The 15,327-nt window shown below is 38.8% G+C and overlaps 1 protein-coding gene across 1 annotated transcript in view; it reads left to right on the top strand.

The window, feature by feature from the left end:
* EPG5 (ectopic P-granules 5 autophagy tethering factor) overlaps positions 1–15,327 on the top strand; it is a 111,159-nt gene that overhangs the window by 86,625 nt on the left and 9,207 nt on the right. Inside the window, exons 36-42 of the mRNA XM_058557033.1 lie at positions 1,679–1,854; positions 4,092–4,277; positions 4,798–5,007; positions 5,730–5,874; positions 12,136–12,378; positions 13,667–13,883; positions 14,394–14,609. Coding sequence (XP_058413016.1) covers positions 1,679–1,854; positions 4,092–4,277; positions 4,798–5,007; positions 5,730–5,874; positions 12,136–12,378; positions 13,667–13,883; positions 14,394–14,609 — 1,393 coding nt within the window. The remainder of the gene's footprint in view (positions 1–1,678; positions 1,855–4,091; positions 4,278–4,797; positions 5,008–5,729; positions 5,875–12,135; positions 12,379–13,666; positions 13,884–14,393; positions 14,610–15,327) is intronic.

Here is a 15,327-nt window from a genome sequence, read left to right as displayed (position 1 = left end):
ATGTGAAATCCTAATAGTACTCTCTCTGTTTTTTTTGAAAGGCAGACTTCTAGCTGCTTTTTACCATCCAGAATATATTTATTAGTGAGAAAAGTATTTGAGCATCAAACTATAGTCATAAAGGCTAAAAGAGGCAAGCACTCTTATAGGCTCTTGCCTGTGTATTACAATAAGAAAGTGGCTAAGGAACAGGAGAGTACACAGACAACATGAGTACTTGGTAGCTGATTCAGAGAGAGGAAACAGAAGAAATATGCAAAGCAGGATGAAGAAATATTAAATTGTAGCCTTTTAGTGAGATCACTGATCCAGCTCTCTCCTTTAGTTGATGAGAAAAATGAGGACCTGAAAAGCAAAATGAATTTATATGAGATCACAGAACTTATTTGTGTCTGAGCTAGGACTAGAAGCTCAGTCTTGTCCTAAGTGATTTCCTCCTAGACATCTTCTACCTACGTATCCATCCTTATTTAAATCAAACTATGTTTTATCTATATTTAAACAAATTCTACTCTTCACCCTTGTCTTAAAAGGTTGTTAAAAACATGCGTTAATGTTTCCTGCTGTAGAGTAAAGTAAGGACTGGGAATCGAGGGCGCAGGAATGTTAGAAATGATAAATCGACTGATACCATGTATTGATGCTCACTGGTCATTTTTCAAGTCAGTGTTGAGAAACACCATCAGGTTTCTATTTTTGTTGTGTGTGGCTCTCTCTTCTTTGACTACGTTCCGTTCTTTTGCCTAGAACCAGAAAGTCTGAAAAAGTTTGTTTTAGACTAAATGCCCTGTGCATTGCCATTAGCTGTTGAAGGCACTAAAGTACTTGTGAGGATAATACTGAGTGGTCCCAGGTCGCAGAAGAGTGTGAGATTCGTTCTAGAATGACTTACCTGAAGGACAGTTAGCAGTCTAGTTTTACAGCACCAACGGTTAAGTTTTAGTCCTTTGGAATTTCCTTTTGAAGAATATTGGATTCCTCCAAGGTGCTAAATGAATGAAGTGCTAAATGCCTGAGGTAGAATCCATGCTGAGGGCAACAGACTAAAGGGATGCCTAGAATTGGTTGGGGTTGTGGAAGTGTATTTGAGTTGAAATGCCATATATTTAGAAGTTCTGAAGAAAAACTGATCACCTCTGCTGTCTCCCACACACCACCTGCTCATTCCAGTTACCCAAGTAAATAAAGTACCATTCTTCTTTTTTTTTTTTTTTTGTGAGGAAGATCAGCCCTGAGCTAATGTCCGTGCTAATCCTCCTCTTTTTGCTGAGGAAGACCTGCTCTGGGCTAACATCTATTGCCAATCCTCCTCCTTTTTGTTTCCCCAAAGCCCCAGTAGATAGTTGTTTGTCATAGTTGCACATCCTTCTAGGTGCTGTATGTGGGACGCGGCCTCAGCATGGCAGGAGAAGGGGTGCGTTGGTGCGCGCCCGGGATCCGAACCCGGGCTGCCAGTAGCGGAGCACGCGCACTTAACCGCTAAGCCATGGGGCCGGCCCCCATTCTTTATTATTAATCTGAAATCAGTTTTTTTTTTCCTGACACATGAAAATCTTTGAAATTGGGTAATTATTGAGACCCTTAGGTTTTAGGCTTTTAGTTCAAAGTCATATTTTGTGTTAGTTTCTTTTAAAGATAAACCAAAGGTCTTTGGCTGTATTTTCTTTTTCAATTTTAGATAAGCTGTTGCCAGGTGATGAAGGAGCCCTTCGGTTACACCTGATGCATTATTGTGAAGCATGTACAGCACCCAAAATGCCAGAGTTCATTCTGTACGCTTTTCATAGTGCCTACCAGAAACTCCCGTGGAGGGACCTGCACCCTGACCAGAAGCTCATGGAGGCCTTCTTCAAAGTGAGCCCTTCCCTCTCCATGTCATAGCTGGGCTTCTGGGATGCAGCCTGGTCACTGTGGTTTTTAGGCACAGTTGCTGTGTGTGCCAAAGCAGACTGTGCCTGTGTTCCGAATTGCCTAAACGGTGCTTGTGTAAAGCAGCATTCCATGGAAATCATTTCATTGTCTTAGTGGGTAACTGGAAAACATTTACAGGATCATTTTTAAAACCCAGAGAAAGATTTTGTCTGTAATATGGCAGTCATCCCCTAGACTTTAGTAATATTGTCACGTGAATTCATAGTTTAATGCCTGTCATGCTCAATCTTGGTGTTCCTATGCATGTTTTTCTAGGACAGTATCATTAGAACTACTTATTGTTAAATGTTCTATTAATGCAAAATGTAAATTGGTACTCAAGCCATTAGTTTCTTTAACCAGTTATGCAAGAGAATATTTACATTGTAGGAGGTAGAAGTGCATTGTAACAACCAATGATGTGTCATAATCATATCAAGACCTGAAATGACTTGGAAAAAGTGCTGGTAAGCGTGTGCGAGTCTTTGCTGTAGAAGCAATAGTTACAAAAATCAGGCACAGCTGTGTCACTTACATCCTAGTCAGGCATTTTTGTCTTATTAAGTTCCTATTTTAAAAAACCTTTTATAATCTTGTCTGAGCTTTTTACGGTTATTTCAGTTTATTTGTTCATAGTTACCAGTTCATTTGTGTTTACTCTTAATTTAATGTCACATTATTATTGAGACACCTTAAGTGCTTTAATTATTACAAGTGCACAGTTATTTATGACAGTTAGTAAAATGTACTGCAGTCTTGCAGTGCAAATGGAGACCCCACCCATTGCCGTTCTTGTCAGCCACTCCCCTGTAGCTGAGCTCTAAGGAAAGCCGAGGACAGTAATCTTAGAGAAATACAAGGTTAAGAATGATTTTATAGCTAGGTTTAGTATATGAGACAGGCGCTAAGTAGATATTTATCACGATTATGAACATGGAAGAGAAGGTTTGTTTCGAGAGCTGTAAGATAGCATTTATGTGAAAGAGCAGCCTTAGTGATCTGACAGATTAAATGGTAGAATGGTCTATAAAGGGATGCTGCAGACCCTCTGTCTCTAGGCGTTTTAGTCTAATGGTAGATGACCCTGACCTGCCCAGAAGCTAGGAACCTTTCAGTTCTATGTATCTTGATAGCATAATAAGGTATATTTTTTGAAAGGGTTGAGAGTGAAGATAGAGAACAGGTTATAAAGGAGGATGAAGAATCATTTTCCAGAAGGGTAAAAAATGAGTAGTAAGCATGATATAATGATGGTAGTAATGGGAGGACATGAATCATCCCCAAATTCCATTGATTGTGATTTTATACATGGAGTAGAGCTTTTTAATCTTCCTTTTAAAATGAAAAATTTATAGCTAGCCATGTTTTATTTTAAACAGACTTGAAATAGGCTTATAAGAGATAACCTTGACATTGATTATATATGAAGTATATAGTATATACTTCATAATACATTTGCCTCTCCCATTCCTAATTATATTTTAAATAGGATTTAGTTAAACATTGTGCAGACATCAAAAATTATAAAGGCTAATAACATGGAGACATTTTTATAACATAACATTGCAATAAAAAGGCAGTATAAAAATTATATCTACTAATATGGTGGGTCTCAAAGTAAGGTCCCAGGACCAGCCGCATCAGCACCACCTGGGAACTTGTTAGAAATGCAAATTCCTGCTCCCATCCCAGATGTAGGAAATTAAAAATTCCAGGGGTGGGCCTCACAATCTGTGTTTTAGCAAGTCCTGCATGTGGTTCTGATGCATGGTCAGCTTTGGGAACTACTAACTAGTAGATCTTAACCTTTGTCCTGTCCCAGCACATGTGAGGACTGTGATATACTCCCTTGAGTCCTGGTGACTAACCGTGGCAGGGATTTGTCACCCTGGGGGAAGCTAGGGAAGGTCGTTCTTCTCCTGTTAAGAATTAATGGAATAAATAAGTAACTCCAAATTAGCTGAAAAATGTGTGCATACTCATAAGAAAAAAGAGTATGCAAGGAAAGATACTATAAATGTTAAGTCTAAATCTCTGGGGGGTGGGATTATGGATGATTTTTATAATCTGGGGAAAAAATGTTTTTTAAAATATAATTTAGTAAACATTGATTTAAACACATTTTCAAGATACATAGATAGCTTTAAGCAAAAAATTCATTTTAATTTCTTTCCTTTTAGGTGGAACGAGGAAGCCCCAAGAGCTGCTTCTTGTTTTTGGGGTCTGTCCTCTGTGAAGTCAATTGGGTCAGTGTGCTCTCTGATGCCTGGAGTCCTAGTCCCCATCCAGAGACTCGGAGCATGATTGTCTGCCTCCTTTTCATGATGATTTTATTGGCAAAGGAAGATCAACTGGTAGACCAAACAGTAAGTTTGGAGAGCCTGTGTAAAGACTTGGCAAGTCCCCCTAATCCTCACTCTCTATGAAGTTGTAGTTTTTCAGTTGTTTCCCTAGTGCTTCTATCAGTGTGAATATATGCTTGGCATATCGGATGTGCCTTTCACTGGGTGCCAGATTTTTCTTCGTAATTTATAAGAAACCTAGATTATGAAGGGAACCACACTGAGTTAGAATATAAAAATCAATTTTATTTTACATCTCATTAATTGCTAGTTCTAACACCAGATCAGAGAGTTCCTTTGAAAATTGAGTTCTGAATACTTACAAATCTTAATGTGTTTTTGCCAAGACTTTGGTCATTACTTTTCACTAATACTCAATACTATTATACTAGTACACTAGTACCAGTAGAGTAGGTACTTACTTGACATCTTAACATATGCTTATCATAGGCCGTCTTAATGGTCACTCCATAGACTAGTTAGAGGCACATATTTCTTGGAAAATGGGAGCTCTGGAACTAAAGGAATATTTTTTCATTTTTAGGATTCACCTCTACTTAGTCTCCTTGGACAAACGAGCTCCCTTTCATGGCATCTTGTGGATACTGTGTCCTACCAGAGTGTGCTAGGTTATTTCAGCAGCCATTACCAGCCATCCATCATCCTGGCAAAGGAACCTTCTGCCGAATTAATTGTGAAGCTCCTGAAAGTGTCTGCAGGCCTTTCCGTTCCTACTGACAGCCAGAAACATCTTGTAAGTTGAGTAGATGTTGTAAAAGGCAGAGAGTGTTCTCCAGGACTGGTAGTAGCATAAGTGCTACTGAGAACAGACTTGAATCCTGTGCCAGCTCAGTGGAAAAAGTTGGAGGATGTGTATCACGTATACTCATATTTTGGCCTTTCAGATCTTTCAGTTTTATGTATCTCTTTTGGTAAGCCGTTGCTTACTAGCAGTATCACATGCTAACGAGGTCAAAAGGATCGAGGGCCGGCAGTGAGCAGTTGGTTTAGTGTCTGAATGTCATTGGCAGAAGAATGGCAGGGAAGTTATACGCATGAGTTTGAGTTCTGGCAAACTCAGCTCCCCAGCTCATTGCCATTCTGACCTTTGTTTTCTCATCTGAATTGGAAATAATACCTTGCCTCGAAGTGTGGTTGTGAAGATTAAATTAGATAATGAACATAAAAGTTTTTGGAAAACTTCCTTGGAAGTAATTAATGTGTAGTTAATGTTGTTATTAATGTAGTAAAAAAGGAAGAGTGTTCTTTGGAAGTACGTGGGTTCTAGTCTAAGTGTTACCACCGATTTGCATATCCCTAGACACAGGGCCCTTAGACATACCTGTCTTCATGTGGCTTCCTGCTCTGTCCTCTCCATTCCCCACTGGAGCAGTCAGTGTAGTGCCATGCTCCCAGGGAATACTCAGTTAACACGCTCGCGTGGATTCATTTGAATGATCCTTTTTTTATCGTCAGGATGCAGTTCCAAAATGCCGAGCCTTCACTCATCAGATGGTTCAATTCCTCAGCTCCCTGGAACAAAATGGAAAAATCACCTTAGTAGTCCTAGAACAGGAAATGTCTAAACTTTTGGATGACATCATTGTCTTTGACCCGCCTGGTAAGTGACCACGGGGCAGTCATGTGTTCATTCGGTAAATGAATTCTTGCTGTGTATAAGGCATTGTGAGATCAGGAAGATGGTCAGGACACTGTCATTCCTGTTTCCAAAGAAGCAGTGGTCAGAGAGATGACTGGATCCTGGGGACACTGTGTCATCTCAGCACTAGGGGAGGCATGAACATTAAGAACTTGAGGAGGAGTTGACACTCTCAGTTGCTGGTATGAGGTTAACTGGACTGAGGGCTAAGTTAGATGACTGGATTTAATAATTCGGAGATAACTGGAGACCTTTGAGTGAGCAGCATTCCTACATGTTTTGACTCTTAACTGGGTGGGCCCTTCAGAGTTGCCTTGTGTAGACTTGTGAAGGAACTGTATGTGGAGACTGGTGCTCCAGCAGTTTGGTGGACTGGACATCCTGACTGCCTCTCCTGCTGAAAACAAGAATGCTGGATAAGGTGTTTTTAAGAAACCAAAAATTAATCTGCAAGGTGGCAGAAAAGCTCAGAGGTCGGAAACCAAGTGAAAGGAGGAACCCATAAAGACAGATGGAGTACTGAGGCTGGCTTTCACCTTGAAGGGTTTTGCTGAACCTTGTTAGGTTAGGGGGAGGCAGTAAAGCCCGGGGCCTGCCTAAGATGGGAGCCTAAAAGGAGATCCCATGTATAACTGCACAGAATGGCTTCTTCAGTGTAAGGTAAGCGGGAAATAAACCTGCCCCTGGGAGAGGAAAGCAAAGATAGTTATCTGTTTGACCTTGCTGTTGGGTCAGATGTCTATGTGGTGGGGAAAAAGATACCTCTTTTGAAAATCCCTCATGTGGGTTTGAAGCAAGAATTCGTACTACCTAGATTGTCCCAAAAAAACCCCCTCAACTTGAGAGTTTAAAGTAATTTGGGGTTGCCAGTGCCGCCGGACGCCTGGCAGAAAGCAACCGCAGAGCCTCTTTGGAGGAACCCATCTTCAACTCAGGTCTCAGAGTTCCAAGGAATATGAACTCATAGTAAAAAAAAAAAAAGTCATAAAACACACAGGGAAACAAGGCATCACAAGCAAGTCAGCAGAGAACAGCAGTCAGCAGTCAGACATGTAAAGTCTTAAGATATTGAAATAATTAGCACAGTAAACAAAAAAGTATTTTTTAATATATTTGATGAAATAAGAGTAAGGAGCAAGAGACTATAGAAATATGCAGATTTGAGAGAAAATCAGACATTCTAGATATGAAAAATATAAAAACTGTAATTAAAATTTAATGGATAAGTTGCAGAAGGGCAGGGGATATAGAGTTGGGGAGAGGCAATAGCTGAAGAGATAGCAAGGCTGAGGATTTTCCAGGGCTGATGAAGACAACAATCCTTAAATTCAATAAACCCAGCAAATCCCAAGCAGGATAAATAGAAAGAAATTCACACCTGTACACACTGTAGTGACACTGCAGAAGCACTGGGGACAAAGAAAAGAACTTTATATACAGGAAGGAAAGACACATTACCTACAAAGGAACAACATTTACCCTGACAGCCAACTTCAGTAACAACAAAGGCAGCCGTAAGAATAATGGGACAGCTTCCGTGTGCTGTGAGGACATGACTTATAACCTGGAATTGTAAACTGACTGAAACCGTCTTTCAAGGATGAGGATGAAATTAAGATATTTTCATTAAAAACTGAGAGTGTTTGATTCGGTAGACATCTCTAAAGGAAATACTAAAGAGTGTTCTTAAGGTAGAAGTAGAGTGATCACAAGTAAAAAGCTTGAATTACAAGAAGGAAAAATAAGCAGACAATGTGATAAAAGGTGGGTAAATATAAACAAAAACCGCCTATATGAAGCTACGATAATCATGCATTTAGGGGTTTAAAAAGCAAAAGCTAAAATTAAATTATATGACCACAGTATATATAAGTTAGGAAGGAGATTGAGTTAAAAGCATTCTAAGGTTGTAGTATTGTTTGAAGGATCAAGAAATTGATTAAATTTACACCCTGATAAACTATGAATGTTAAAAATTCTAAGAAATTCACCAAAAAGAATAGAAATAAAATTTATAACTTCCAAATTAGTAGAGGAAGATAAAAAGGAATGGCCAGGGCCGGCCCCGTGGCTTAGCGGTTGGGTGTACACACTGCGCTGCTGGCAGCCCGGGTTCGGATCCTGGGCGCTCACCGACACACTGCTTCTCTGGCCATACTGAGTCCGTGTCCCACGTACAGCAACTAGAAGGATGTGCCACTATGACGTACGACTATCTACTGGGGGGCTTTGGGGGGAAAAAAGAAAGGAGGAGGATTGGCAATGGATGTTAGCTCAGAGCCCGTCTTCCTCAGCAAAAAACGAGGAGGATTAGCATGGATGTTAGCTCAGGGCTGATCTTCCTCACAAAAAAAAAAAAAAAAAAAGGAATGGCCAAAACATGTTCAATCCAAAGAAGGCAAGAAAAGAAGCATGGAGAAGGTGAGAAAAATAACTGAAATAAAATGGTAAAATTCAAGTATATCAGTAAATGTAAATGGACTGATACTCAAGTTAAAAGACAAAGATTGTCAGACTGGATTAATAATCAACAACATCCAGCTTTAAGCTCTTGTAAAAGAAGTACATCTAAAGCATAGGATATAGAAAGCTTCCCATAAGGCAATCATATTAGGCAAATATTAAAATAGAAAGCTGGCATAGCTATATTAATATTAGACAAATAGGACTGTAAGGCAGAAAGCATTATAGAGCCAGATGATCCGTAGTGTGTTTTCCTGCCTTGAGGTTGCATGACAAAAAAAAAAATAAAAGAAAAAAGAAATAAGAAGCATTAGTAGAGATAAAGAGAGTCATTGGAAATTGATAAAAGGTTCAATTCACTAGGAGGATATAATAATTCTAAACTTATTTGTACCTAGTAACAGTAGGAAATGCATAAAGTAGAAATTGACAAAACTAGGAAGAGAAACGTCAAATTCACTCACAACGAGAGATTTTGACACGTCTCACAGTAATTGATCAAGTAGACAGAAGATCGGTAAGGCTATAGGAAGTCTGAATAGCACAGCTGGTGTGATGGGTATGTAGAGAGTGATGTGCCTTGTAAATGCAGAATGCACACTGTATCAATTTCACATGCAACAGTTAAGAAACTTGACCTCTTACTAGACTTAAAGTAAGTCTCAACTAATCCCAAAGGACTGGTATCAAACAGACCACATATTCTAACCATAGTGCAATGAATTTAGAAATCAGTAACAAAATATAACGAGGGATTGGGGGGACTATGCTTTGGAAATTAAGAAGCAAACTTTTAAATAACTGATGACCAAGGAACAATCATGGTAGAAATTTGAAATATTTAGAAATGGATAAAAACCAGAATGCCTCTAAACTTATGGGATGCAGCTGAGGTGGGACTTACTTTCATGGCCTTAAATGCTTATATTAAAATTTTATTAGCAAAAAATTAATAAGAATCCACCTTAAGAAGTTATAAAGAAAACAGCAAAATACAACCAAAGACTGTAGAAGGAAGGAAGTAATAATAGAGAGAAGATAAATAGGAAGAGACTAAGGATGAAGAACAATGAAACTGGTAGATGTGTAGGTAAATCTAAATGAAGTCTGACTGTATAAAACAACAGTAATAGTAGTGTCTTACTGGATTATGGCAACAGTAGGGAAGGTGATGGGAGTGAGACTGTTGCAAAGCCTTTGCATTGTCTGGGAACCAGTTAATATCAGACTGAAAAGTCAAGAATATGTGCTGTAGTTTGTAAGATAACCACTATAAGAATGTTAAAAGAGTGGTTAACTTCCAAACTAAAAGAGAGAAAAAGTAGAATAATAAGAAATAATCCAAAAGAAGTAAAAGAGAGAAAAAGGAATGTAGAGTAGGAGGAACAAATAGAAAGCATATTGTAAGGTAGTAGATTTAGACCCAATTACAGCAGTAACTACATTAAATATGAATGGCTAAAATGGTCACACTTTAAAATAAGGAAGAAAAAGACAACCCAGTAGAAAAAAACAAACAAGACCCTTGAATTGACATTCTACAAAAGAGAATATCTCAATGGCCGATATACATATGAAAAAGTTCTAAGCCTTGTTAATAATCAGGGAAATGCAAATTAAAACCTTAGTGATATACTATGACACATCCACCAGAATGGCTAAAATTAGAAATGTTTTAGTACCAAGTGTTGGCAAGGATGTGGATCAGTGTAACTTCCATTTAGTGCTGATCACAGAGTAAATTGGTACAACTATTTTTAAAAGTTTAGCATCAGCTACTAGTTTGCGTATCCCATGACCCAGAATTCCACTCTTTGGTATATGCACTTGTGCCCCAGGAAACATGAACAATGTCTGTAGCTGTGCATCTGAGGGGATGCAAAATGGAAACAACCCATGTGTTCAGTAGAGGGGATGAATTGGTATATATTCATATAATGGAATAGTCTAAAGCAATGAAAATCTGCAACAACACGGATGAATTCACAAACATTTTTGTGTTTATTTAAATACTGTTTGAAAATACACAGCTGTAGTATTTAGGGAAGCATAGTAATAGAAAGCTGGTTATGGTATGGCTCTTTGAGTTGGTTGGAATTGGTGAACAAGAAATTAGTTGAAATTTCTTGAACTTATCTGCAATATAGATTTATCACAGAGGGTATATAATGTGGTAGTTAAAAAAAAAAAGATTCTGGAACCAAACTGCCTGGCTTTACCACTTGCTAGCTATATGACCTTGAACAAGTTGTATAACTTCATCTGCAAAATGGGGATAATAATCGTACCTGTTTCATCTGGATATTTAAGTATGGAATGAGATAATGCACCTAAAGTTTTAGCATTAGCTTGGCAAGTCAGCAACACTTAGTGAATGTTAAAAGAAAAAAACAAAGATTAGCACGCAATATTGGAGAAACTGTTTTGGAGTTGGTCATATGTGATTGGGCCATGAAGGTTGAGTAATAGCTGTTCAGGCAAAGGAGATAAGGACATTCTAGAAAGATCTTAATCAGAAGAGTGATAGGAACAGATCTGGTTTTTAAGAAAACATTTGTTGGCTGTGTTGGTGATGAATAGGGAGGGGAGAGGCTGAGATCTCGTAGAAGGCTGACTGCAGTCATTTTTTTGTTCCTGTGAGTAATAATTAAAAGATAAATTAAAATTAAAATTGCTATTCAGTTGAAATTCAGAGATAAGGCCTTTATTAACAGGAATATTTATACCCATAGAAATATGTGAAAAAAATATGTATTCACACACATATGTGGTTATTGTCTTTCCCAAACTTTTTTTTGAAGTCCTTGCTTGACAATTAGTAGGTCTGATAGTAACATTAAGTTAGGGTTTATACAACACTGTGCAAGTCGGTGAATTTGCTTTGGTGGGTGTGGTGAGTAAGACTTCGTAAGACTTCCCTACTCCCACTGACATAAATATTGAAGTGTTGTGGTAAGAAAGCCACAATTCTGTTCCATTAAAAACATGTACCCAACTCAAGGAAAGCTGGAAATAGTTGGCAAAAACTATGCCTGTTGAATAGTTTTTTCCATATACTCTCCGTGAAATATATTTTCTATTTTTGGATGTGAAGAAGGAATTTACCTCAGTAACCTCCTCATTTGCAGTTCTCTTGTAAAATGAATTTGCTCTTTTTTTGTTCTGTTCTCTTTTCATCTCTTAATTTTTTTGAAAGACACATTTATATTACCAGTCTGCCCATTTTTCTTATTTAAAAAACAAAGAAATGAAAGAGCTGCTGTTAGGAGCCTTTATAAAGGTTTTTCCTTTCCTTTTATATTTAATTTTAAGTAATAGCCTTTATTCCATGTAAATCACTCTAGAATTATCGATAGCTTTAGCAATGGTAGGAGTGGAGGTAATGTTTCTAAGACTGCTAAGATCTATGTATTGGGTTTTCTAAATAGCAGAGTTTGGAAATTAAGAATATTCTGATGAAAAGTTGCTCTTACACACCAGCTTGATATGTCTGTTAATTAAAGTGTTGCTCAGCCACACTCTGTAACCAACGATCTTGCAGTAGATCCAACTTTGCTCTTACAGAGTACTTCTGTGCCACATCCTAGCCTTAAAAGCTAAACACCATCCAGAGTTTTCCTTCTGGTCCCTTGAGATTAGCCACTAGAATGTAAAATCTGCTGGGAGAGCAGCTGGATTGAAGCATGGTCGTTCCCTTGATCACGTTCATACTCCCTTTCCAGCAGCCTTTCACCGGTGTGTGTCTATATTCTCCTTCAGACATGGACAGCCAGACCCGCCACATGGCCCTCAGCAGCCTCTTTATGGAAGTCCTGATGATGATGAACAACGCGACTGTTCCAACAGCAGAGTTCCTCCGGGGCAGTATCCGGACCTGGATTGGGCAGAAAGTGCACGGGCTGGTGGTGCTGCCCCTTTTAACAGCAGCCTGCCAGAGCCTGGCTTCCGTCCGCCACATGGCTGAGACCACAGAAGCCTGCATCACTGCCTACTTCAAAGAAGGTAAGAGAATGGTCATCTCAGGCTCTTGTTAGATCGGTCTCTTCCAGGGAAGATTAAAGCTTTTTCTGAAAGAGATACCTTTCCAGAGCCTTCCCAGTGGGGGATTGTACCACTCTAATTTCTCTGTATATGTTGTTGATGTTTTAGAATCTGTTTTTTCTTTTTCGTAGAGATCTGCAGTTAGCATGAGAACCTATGGCCCCTGTCTGTTGGTACAATCATGTTTCAAGGGAGGGAACCTCTAATTCATTTTACATTGGTTTTGGAGTGTCATACCAACCCTTTTATGATAGGCAAGTCACAGGCCTAGTCATAGTCCTCAAAACAAATGCTACAAGCCAGAATTTATATAATAATGATCCACTATATTAATTTTCCCTATTTTATCACTTGTTAAAATGAGTTTTCATAGAAGTCTTTTTATTGCTTTTTGTCACATCTTTTAAACCATTATGAAGAATAGTCGTGTGTCCCGTGTCGTTCCCCCCCAACCCCCTGCCTTCCTTTTGTCTTTCTTATTCTCTACCTCTAAACTCTCAGATTCTGGAAACAACCTAATATGGTTAAGACTTGCCTAGAGCAGCACTTCTCAACTTATACCAGATGCTCATCATAGTGCACTCAGTAGGAGAGAAAGAAGAGTGTTAGAGTGAGAATGCCAGGAAGTGCCTGTAACCTGCCTCCTGCCCTTTCTTGACAACCCATGAGCAATCCATGTTCCCATGTCCCCCCATGGAAGGTGCTGTGCGTGTTACCACATCACCCCGCCTTCATTCCCCCTGAAGAATTGAGAACCATTAGGATAACACTCTTGCTTCAAATTTGTTTGTTACTAAAATCAAAATTTCTTTTTTCAATTTGTGAAACATTTTCAAGAATTTCTGTCGATATGAGTTAAACTAAGCTTTAATAAATAAAAATGCTTATGGATAGAGCAATAATAATTTCCCTTGGAAAAGCATAAGTATTTATAACATACTTAATGGTATTAGGTAAAAAAATTCTTAGATAACTGGGACAGGCAGAGTCTGTATGTGATTTTAATGATCATAATACAATGAGAAAGGTAACTTATGAAAATGCAGCCCTGAATTCTGATTTCTTAACCCTCTACAGTGGCTAGCCAGGGCATAGGTATTTAGCATGAGGGCTTTGCAGTCTTTGTGGCTTCTAGGACTAACGTGAGCAATGTTTTCTTGACATGAAGCTTAAAGTGAAAAGATTCATTAGTTAAATAATTTGATTCTTGCTTTTGTCTTGCTGTCTCCTCTTGGTGTTCTTTTCTTAGGCTCCCTCAATCAGAATTTAGGATGGGGCCCCATTCTGGTGTCCCTTCAAGTTCCTGAGCTTACCATAGAAGAATTTCTGCAGGAGTGCCTGTCCCTTGGCAGTTACTTGACTCTTTATGTCTACTTGCTTCAGTGTTTAAATAGCGAACAGACTCTGAGGAATGAAATGAAAGTGCTGCTCACCTTAAGCAAGTGGTTGGAACAGGTCTATCCAAGGTATGTTGGCCCTCCTGCTGCTGTATGAAACTCACTGGATTTGGATAACTTGGAATTTAGGGTTTAAGTGTTCCCTTAAGTGCACAGAACCAAGTTATACGTAAGAAACAAACAAGGCTATGAGGTACAGTGACACTTGTTTTAGAAAGATTTTTACTTGCATGGGCTAATTTTGTGGGCAGGTTTTTAATTTCCTAAAACAGGTATTTTGAAGCACCACCTTTAGCTTCCTTATCAGCTAAGTAGGTGTAACAGTATTGACCTCATAGGGTTGTTATGAGGATTAAGTGAAAGAACATAAAGGTCATACACAAGGTCTGGCATGCCATAAGTGTTCAATAAATCATAGCTGTTATAGTTCCATTACTTTATTAACGTTATTAACCAACAGCCCAGGCTTTTAATGTCCTAAATGTCCGTTATACTTAAAACTCAAATGTGGACTTTCAGTTAAATGGGAGTGGAAAGAATCCACTTCTAATTTCATTTTCCTCCTGGGCCTCCCCCCAGCTCTATGCAGGAAGAAGCAAAGCTGTTTTTGTGGTGGCACCAAGTTCTGCAGCTGTCCCTGATCCAGACGGAGCAGAATGACTCGGTCTTGACAGAATCCGTCATTCGAATTCTGCTCATGCTTCAGAGCAGACAGAACTTGCTGGCTGAGGAGAGGCTTAGCTCTGGGATTCTGGGGGCAATTGGGCTGGGCCGGAAGTCGCCCTTATCTAACAGGTAAGGAAGCACCTGCCAGTGCTCTTCTAAATGGGCCCCAGACATCTGCACCTACCTAGGGGGCATGATACTTGAGTAGCTTTTTCAACTTAAGATCTAGGTTTCCCCCAAAGATTAAGGAAAAAAACAGAGTCTGACTACATCTTTATATTTTAAAGAGCATGTTTATTTTTTCCCATTTTTAAAACAACTTCTGTGTTCAAAGAATTTTTTTAGTAGTATCACTTGTTGTATTTTGACTGATTTCTTTTTGGCTTTGAGCCGGTGATGGTGTGCAGTGTTAGGTTAAAATGCCCCGGTCAGCTGCTTTGCTACAAGCACTTTATCAGGGCGATCCAGATACCATGAGGGACTCAGTGTAGTAGAACTGTTACGATGAATTAGAGTTAACTGATAAGAAGGATAAGTAATGAGAATTTGCCACTAGCCTGTGATTTTATCTCATAATATTTATTTGCATCATGGTTTTCTTTTAAAGCTCTTGTCAGTATTGGAAAGAGCTCTCATACCATTCTGATGTCAGCATTCTTGTGGAATAGCCCATCCTGTTGTTGCAACTTTGGGGACCACCCAGTTAAAACCAGTTAATATCATGTTTCTTGTTTATGGTACAATTTAGCAGGACTGTGTGATTTTGATTCACTTAAATTGTGGTAAAATACACATAACGTAAAATTTATCATGGAAATCATTTTAAAATGTACAGTTCAGTGGCATT

Source organism: Diceros bicornis, chromosome 16 (genome assembly GCF_020826845.1).
Source record: "Diceros bicornis minor isolate mBicDic1 chromosome 16, mDicBic1.mat.cur, whole genome shotgun sequence".
NCBI lineage: Eukaryota > Metazoa > Chordata > Mammalia > Perissodactyla > Rhinocerotidae > Diceros > Diceros bicornis.
This window is presented reverse-complemented; position numbering and strand designations above follow the sequence as displayed.